Below are 9026 nucleotides of genomic sequence, written 5' to 3'. Positions count from 1 at the left end.
ATATATATATATATATATGTGTGTGTGTATATATGTATATATTGATCTTATATTTGGATAATTTGAAGTTAGAATGATTCCGCAAAGTCGATCTCGCGGTTGGGATTATATTCGCAAATATGAAGTTCAACAGATCTTCCTTCGCAAACAACGATGTCTATAAGAGCCATCGTGTCTGAAGGTACAGGGTCACTAGGCTACGAATCAATGATAGCCGTTCTCTTATACCTCTTACTACTCCCTGTCGACGTGACGGATATACTTAAATTATTACTGATAAATGCAAATTTCTTGACACAATTGTTGATCGACTTTATGCTTTGAAATTCATTCTCATAATTCATTCTAAAACCTTATACAAGTTTATTGTTTCTTTTATGGAAAAAGTAGATCTTTACACTATCCTAACAAAAAAATAATTAAATTCAAAGGAAAAGAAAAATAAATTTGACGGATGATACATCATTTGATTTATGAGTAATCAAGAAACAAATTTTTAATGAAATAAAATTGAACGAGCCATAAATCATCGAGACTGAGAGCTAAATTTTTTACAATAATGTTTTACAATAAATTTATGTTGTAAAAAGAGTAATAATTGTTTTCGATATGTATCTATTTATTTGCTCATATCGTTTCATTTTTACTTTTTTGTTATATTTACGTAATAGACATGCGAGTTATAAAGATAAACTTGGAAGTTACGTAGCTCAGATTAGCTTTGCAAAGAATTTAAAGTATGTCTCTTGCTCTTACAGCCGAGCTTAAGATACGCTTCTTGTGCAGTAGAAATTGTGCATTGAATTGCAAATTTGAATTTTTACTTCGTACATCTCAAGAATACTCAAGAAAAGGTTTATTCATACATACGTACGTATCTTTTTTTTTATTATATTTCCTCTATTTTTTTCTTTTCATAAATGAGTCAAACACGTCAGAACTGATAAAAGCTTTTTGCGAATTTTTTGTACGATCTCTTAGGCTGTAATATCAATATAAGTCGACATCTTGCATTGAAAAAAAATTTACTAAATCTTAATATATTTTTGTATAATAGTACTAAGAAAATATTTACTTACAATAAATAAATGTTTATTCAATAAAGAGTAATAAAAGAATAATAAAAGAATTAAATCAAATTAATGATTTTTATATTAAATAAATATATGTTTATATTTAGTAAATATTTATTTAGAGTTATTCAAACAAATATTATTAAAGTTTAGTATTTTTTCAGTATGTTATCGACTTTATGTTATCAACTTTATTGTTATAAAACACACACACACACACACACACACACACACACACACACACACACACACACACACACACACATATATATATCACAGTACACGTATAATTAAATAATCTGAAAATGATTATTACTTAGATATTCTTCTGATATCGATTACCTCGTTTCTTAATACTGTTTATATATTTCTAGTTAATGTATGCAAATCCTTTTTAATTACATTAGATCTATGTATTTGATTTATATACACACATTCACCGGTATTTTGTATGGCATAATAACGTTTCGCGCTGCTTATTTATTATTTATAGCTTTAATTTATCATTTAACTACTCATATTGCTTTGCAGTTAATATTTAGATAACGAGGTTCAAAAGCTCTTTTCTTATCGCAGTGTAAAGTCTCTACTTTCGTCGAGAGCGATTCATTGGCAATTGTTTCAAGAAATTGAACTTATAATTTAATATCATAACAAGAATTTAATATTGTGAATCGAACTACAATATTTGTATCTCCTTATCTGTATCTCCTTAATATTATTACCAATATAACTGCAGGGAGATTTAATAAAACTAACAGTTAGAGAAGTCAAATGAGTTTGAATCTCATGAGATCCGTCGTGTTGAAATCTCATGGCTGACTCATTCGATCTTGAACTACTGCATGAACGAAGTAGAGACCAATTCTACTTATACTTCAATTCTTATAAAGAATTTAGTTAAAGCAATCGTAAGATTTGGGCTCTGCTGATAATGAGAACAATGCTAACGTTGTACCTACATCTTGTATTACTTTAATTATTTAGTTAACAACTTTTAATGGAGTTAATGTCAATTTTTAGCATAGATATATAACGTTCCATTTTTTCTATTTCTCTTCAAGGAATTTATATGAAAAATGTAACGCTTAAATTTTAATTTTTCTTTTTGTGAAATCGTAGCTATAAATAGATTTTTCATTATCTAAATAGCGAACTCTTTAAGAAGCCAGCACAAGTGAAAGAGAATGACTTTTCCATAAAATTCCAGAAGCATCAAACTTTTAATGAAAAAAGCTTTCGTAATTTAGAAGTAGTGATTAAAAATAATAGTAATTGTATTATAAATGATATTTTAACATAACTTTTATTTCTAATTCTCATAATATCTCGTATGAATCTTGTATTTTATGCTCGAAATTTGTCGCTTGTAGCATTTCTTCGGTAATCTGTAATGATTCCGATTAATAATGACTTTATCATCCGCACGGATTTAAGTCAGGCATACGAAGACTAGCGCTTTCCTCGAGTACCGTACAGCATATTGTACGCGGTGCCGTCAATCTCAGTCGAGTAAATAACTCGCGGAGCTCGCTCCTATTAATATACAATAATGCTAACACATCAAGTCCCTTGTACATTCTCGGTACAAGTTCGTGAAACGTCGGAAATTTTCGTGTAGAACCAAGAGAGAACCCTGTGCACTTCGAACATACATATAGTTTGTCGCGTGGCTCTTGACACATACGAGGACCGCTAAAAACACTCGATGTGCTGGGGATGACTGGTGTGCAAACAACTGTGGCATTTTCGGTTTCGTGAAAAACTTTTATATTTTGTACTATTTTATGACTTGTAGTAATAACCGTAGTAGTCCAAACCATCGTGAATGTTACGTTGAAATATTCAATTTGATTCTCGATACGAGAGCTATTTTGGGACGTGACATTTCGGCGCCGCACCTCCTCGGGGATAGTTCATTCAATAGTGGTTCACAGAGAAATTTGCATTTGTAAAAGTACATAGTGCGGGATATCGCATTTCACGTTCAATTGTACTGCAAGCGCATCGCTTTATATCATGATGCAAAATGTAATCATTTTGAATTTCAACGGATAAAAGAGGCGAGTGTTGAAAAATAACAGTAAAAATGATTCTCAGAAACATGATTCTCATAAAAATTTTGACTCAGAAAAATATGCTTTTATTTATTTATTGCATTTGTTAAGTAATAGTACAATAACTTTGTATTTGGTTATTGTCGAAATGGGTTGAGATTTGTTCTCAGTGGTTCTCCGATTACATGAGGTATCTAATATGAGAATTTGTATTATATTATGAGTACAACTAATTGCAAGACAAATTTCTTCTACTGAATATCAGAAATAAATTCTATAAGAATTATTCAAAATAGTCTTCAAGTATTTTGATACTACATTGAAAAGAAGTGTTTAATTTTAAGATTTTTTTTAAATGTTTTACTTTTGTTTTGTAAACACTTAGAGATGTTTAATTTTAAACTTTTTCAGTAAACAGAACAATATGTGGATTTATAACACATAGTATTTTGCTTATTGAAAAAAATGTTAAATTAAATGTTTAAAACACGGAGACAAGAATAAAACATTTTAATATCTTAAAATTAAATACATCTTTTTTTTAGTGTAATCATGCATATATATGTATGTATATCTCTTTTAATCTCTTGTAATAAGTCTGCTATAACAGTGATTTTTCTTTCAAAATTGTTGATTCTTTTAAACGTAAATAATGCTTACATTAAATCTTGTATATGTACAACTTACGTAAAGATGAGAAAATAATATTTTTCTTTTTTTTTTGGTCTATGACCTCGCATCAGTTGATACTTAATTTGTGATTACGAAACTATTATGTTTCATAATTACAGCGATTTCATTTTAATCACAGTTTTTGTTGCAAAAATCACGCCTGAGTTCATTTCTTTATATAATCTGTATCGTATGCGACACGTGTGGGAAGCCGTTTATCTTTTGCAATATATCAGCACGATGTCGTTTTAATATGGCTTTAAACGATATTTAAGTATTATATTATTACATGTATTTTCAAATTTGTCCTGATCATATCATTTTTAATGCGTCGAGGTAGCATATTGATATTAGCGAGCTTTCACATCAGCATGATAAGGAATTGAACTTTTTTGTCAGTTTTTTGAGATAATATCTCTATCAGATTTAAATATTATGAAAATTAAAATTTGCTTCAAGAGATTGACATGTTTAAAAAAAAAAAAAAAAAATCACACACATTAAAAACGACATAAAATTGAAAGTTGACGATCCTAGAAAGCAGTGTGACTTGGTTGCGAAAGCCACGTTAAAGCGCACGTGCTCCGTTTCCGCAAGATAGGAATAGTATGTCGCAAAGGCGTCGAGATCCTGATTTATAGTTTATACTTTCGTAGCATTGTCGCAACTGTAAAGTATTATTTATCAAAATACGGAAAAGTATTTATTTGTCGTAGATTGTGATAAGAAGCTGAAGAGCTGAAATTATTATTGTTTATGTAATGCATGCGTAATATATGTTTAATTTAATATATATATAATTTTTAACCACTGTCAAGCTAGTACGATCAAATGAACAAAATAAAAAAAAATCTACTGAACTATTTAGTACTCATTTTGATTTATGCTACAAAATATAATTTTGTACCACGTGTCATTTAGAAGAAATTCGTGGTTTTGCTTTATATTTATTAAGTTAGTAAAATCATGGATTGTTCTTCTAAATGGAATGTGGTACAAAATTATGTTTTATAGCACAAATCAGTACTATTATACTTTACATCTGTTTTTATTTTTCTTGTTTCTTTTTTCTTTTAAGAATAAGAATTTTTTTCTTTTGTTCCTGCTTTGTTTGATATTAAATTAGCAGCGGCACGATTTTCTTTAAAATGACATGCGGTATAAAATTATGTTTTGTAGCAAATTATTACAAAATGAACATTAAATAATTCAATATGTCTTTTTCTGTTCATTTGGTCTTGCTAGCTTGACATTAGAAATTAATTTTAACACGTAAGAATGCTTGCACGAATAAATACACGTATAAACGCATCGTTTTAGATACTCGAATATGAAAACGAAAGATTTCCGAGCAATCGGAACTCAACTCGTCATCTTTTATCATACTTCCGGTATTATTTACACACTTTACGCGCCGTGTTGTTTTTATCATTCAGGAAGTGCGACAGAAAAAAGTGGCGCATTGATTTGCATTTGCATTACAATTAGAATACGACGGAGTAAAACCCATTTCTGTTATTTCTTTTTAAAGAAATTTTCATTTCAGAAATACGATGGAAGTCGCTTATGAAAAAATGTATTTACATTTTTCCGTTTCCACGTGATATGTTAACATTGTATGATATCTCTCGGGGTTACATAATTTGGCCATACTGCTATTGGAAATCATTATTTATATAAAGAAAAAGAGAGAGAAAGAGAGAGAAGAAAAAAGAGACTATTAAGTATTATAAGTTTCCTTAAATATAAAACTACTTCTATTAGCAATATGTCATTCCTTTTGTTCCCGCTAGCGTTTTCCTTTTCCGTACGAAAAATAAATTGGAGAAAACTGAATAAAATTCACGATCTGATTATTATGATGGTTTTTTTCCTCTTTGTTGTAGCCACAAGAAAAAGGACGATACATACTCGAATATGTGTGCAAACAACTCAACATTTTGGAGATGGATTACTTCGGACTTCGTTACGTCGATAAAGAAAGGGAAAGAGTAAGTGTGCGTTTATAAAGTGATGAATTTTTAAGAAAACGCGACTCTCAAGATGTCATATTTCTGATTTTTTTTTTGCTTGATTTGGCGTTTCAGAATATCTTCACGTGCGTATCAAAATCGAACATACAATTTTCGCAATACGTGTATTATACAGTATTCGTGTAATTATCTTGTTCTTTTTTAATGTTACTCTATCGAATGATGGTCGACTCATTTGCGGAAGACGGAAAGATCTCTGTCATGCAATTAAATTCGCTCTACTAACACCTGGAATGGCATGTCGTGCGCCGTACATCGTAATCGTTATTCTTAGGTCATCGATGTAATTCCGGAGGACTTAAAAATAGGCGTGCCTTGAAATACTAACGATTCACCGTAGTACACTGTTGTACTTCGCTTGTGAACACGCGTTTTAACGGTTAATCATTTATTCCACTCCTTTCCATCCGTAATATCTCAAATTAAAACTTACGCAATTAAATTGCTATTTTCAAGTATTAAGACATGTTATTAAATTTGTCATGGAAATAACAATAACTGTTGCATCTACCATAGTAATTGTTTGTGACAAATTTCATTTAAGATAAAAAAGGAAAAAAAGATTTATCGATCTCAAAATAATATTTATATCGTTTCATTTAATAACGATGCGTTTCAACGCATTGATCCAACGATTCCAGGCTAGAGGGTATAAATCTAATTTACCTTATAAATGTTCGATCGTCACGAAGACCTGCAAACGCGTGGAAATGTTAACGTATGTTTTTAAATATATGTACGTATGACATATTTTGCAATTACATCGATATTCAGTATCATGTTGAAATTAATAACAACTGAAGAGAAAAATAATAACTACAATATTACAAAAATAAAAATCATACGCACAATTAACTTGTTTTATTTTGCGAATGTATAGTCATTGTGTTTTTAACAAAAGTCGATATTTATAATAAACATGTTCAATCAATACATTCATATCAAGTTGTAATTCGCAGTTAAGCAAAAATTCAGAATTTTTTCATGATTGCTTGCTTTTTTATTTCCAATGAGTTAGTCTACCTTAAACGAACGTGTACTTTTACTTAAATCCAAATGGATGGAGTGCGCTGGGAAAAGCCGTGAATCTTAATTTCGGTTGCAGAAGATTTAATCCAGAATGAAAATTGTGTTAATTTTAACACAAATCTGAGAGATCAGTAATTTTTCATTCTTTCCTTCGCATTTAAAGTAATATTTTTCAATTTTTTTCCATAAGAAATTATCATTTTACTGAATGAATCGTGCGTGCGTGCGTGCGTGCGCGCGTGTGTGTGTGTGTGCGTGCGTGTGTGTGTGTGTGTGTGTGTGTGTGGTGTGTGTGTACATATATGTATAGTCTTTAAAATAATGCGAAATAAACTCAAGAGAATACACGCGAGGCTCTACATAATTTTCACGGAATTATTTTTATTTCTCGTTTTTTAGCGGAAGATCTCGCGATCTCGGTGTAAAACAGCATCCAAGTTCTGGTCTTCCCGTTTAAGGCCTGGTGAAATCAATATTGTCCGTCCGGACATCCGCAAATGTTCCATCTTTAAAAATTAACGTGCCGCACCCTATCCTCAAGCTATTCTTCGCTTCCGCCATTTTCTTATTTCGTAATTCAATTCATGCCGTACGAGCAGAAATTTTTTAATAGGAATTGTAAATATTCTTTCAGCATATTTGCGCAGTGCGACAATTTTTAAAGTTTGCACTTTCGATAAGCGACAATGAACCCCGAAAGAGATACGTGTCACCTATAAATCCTGCGAGAATAATAAATTGTATCGTATGTCATATCGATTGTTACTACCCTAAGCGGCACCTGCAGAGTCCTATCTATTCATTTTTTAAAGGTGGCCATTGTAACGCTTAAAGAGATATAGGATAAAATCATAAATCTATTTGCTCCATTTTATCCTCTTGTATAAATCCACTAAATAGTTTGAAGTGATCTGTAATTGCTCGGTGCAACTGATCCTTGATCTGATATATTATAGATTCCTAAAACTCATCGCGTAAATCTCTATTTATATAACAGCTTAGTTGCAACAATTATCTTTTGTGAAAGCAACTAATTCGACGATATAATATAGTTTACGCACTTGCGTTAGAAAAACCAACGTGATGGTCTTCAATCTTTATATACTAATCTCGTTGAAACAGTATGAGAACAGATTTCATACTGTTGGTATAATTTCTGGTAAATGTCATACTTACGAGCGAACGTGGATTGTTACGATAGTATCATTAGAGACGCTTATTAGAGACAAAATTTTACGACGAACTTTTTTTGTTTCTCGTTCTTGCGCGGGATAGTTACACAAATTGGATAGCATTAGCATTAGCTACGTCAAGAAAAGCGGTCAAAAAACAAGATATCACTCGAAGTATCTTAAATTTATGTTATAAATATAAATATTTAAATATATAGAATATTTGTTAGACTAACTTGTTAAACTAGTGTCGATTAATGGTAAATAAATGATAACAATTTTTAGTAAACATTCGCAACAGTATTGCGGTCATCTTACGTATTTATAAGTTCTCTCTTGTTTATGTTACATGTATATATATATATTATGTATTTGATTATTTCTTATTTTGCAGCATTGGTTGGACCTAGCGAAAACGGCAATCAAGCAAGTGAAAGGTTGGTATTACTCGGAATTTAATAAACTTTTACGTATGTGGGCGTACTATGCAGATCTTTAACTTGCAGAGACTTTATCTATTTGACAAGTAGGGGTGCTTAGAATACTTAAACATTTTTTTAAATTTTATTACATTTTTTACTAGTATATTATGTTATAATTAAATTTATTTATTTATTAGCTTATGTATCCTTATAAGATAGAAAAATAATGGAAAATAATGAACTCAAGACTTCTAGGCAATACCTTTTTCCTTTTCTAAAATAAGATATAAAAAATTATACTTGAAAAATTATAATTAAAATGCTGTGGTCACTCCATTTATTTATTTAAATCTAGTTTTTAATTTTCTGATTGACTTGTAATTAGACTCAGTCTAATGATATTGTAAAAATTGTATTTTTCTAGTTATTGATTATAAATTGATGATATTGTAGTGAGTAATTTTTAAAGTTATTACACATACACACTACGAAACTATCAGTGATTAACCATAGTTACAAAAATAAATAAATAATAAATTTTACATTATCATTGGGTTAAGTAAGATTA

The 9026-nt window shown here is 30.1% G+C and overlaps 1 protein-coding gene across 2 annotated transcripts in view; it reads left to right on the top strand.

The window, feature by feature from the left end:
• Positions 1–9026, top strand: part of LOC108691349 (FERM domain-containing protein 5) — a 33708-nt gene that overhangs the window by 5019 nt on the left and 19663 nt on the right. For both annotated transcript variants that reach the window (XM_018199049.1, XM_018199047.1), the window contains exons 2-3: positions 5689–5793; positions 8431–8473. In XM_018199049.1, the coding sequence (XP_018054538.1) occupies positions 5689–5793; positions 8431–8473 (148 nt within the window). The remainder of the gene's footprint in view (positions 1–5688; positions 5794–8430; positions 8474–9026) is intronic.

Source organism: Atta colombica, unplaced genomic scaffold (assembly GCF_001594045.1).
Source record: "Atta colombica isolate Treedump-2 unplaced genomic scaffold, Acol1.0 scaffold46, whole genome shotgun sequence".
In the NCBI taxonomy this organism is placed as follows: domain Eukaryota; kingdom Metazoa; phylum Arthropoda; class Insecta; order Hymenoptera; family Formicidae; genus Atta; species Atta colombica.
The sequence above is the reverse complement of the archived record's forward strand: the minus strand, read 5'-3'. Positions and strand labels throughout refer to the sequence as shown.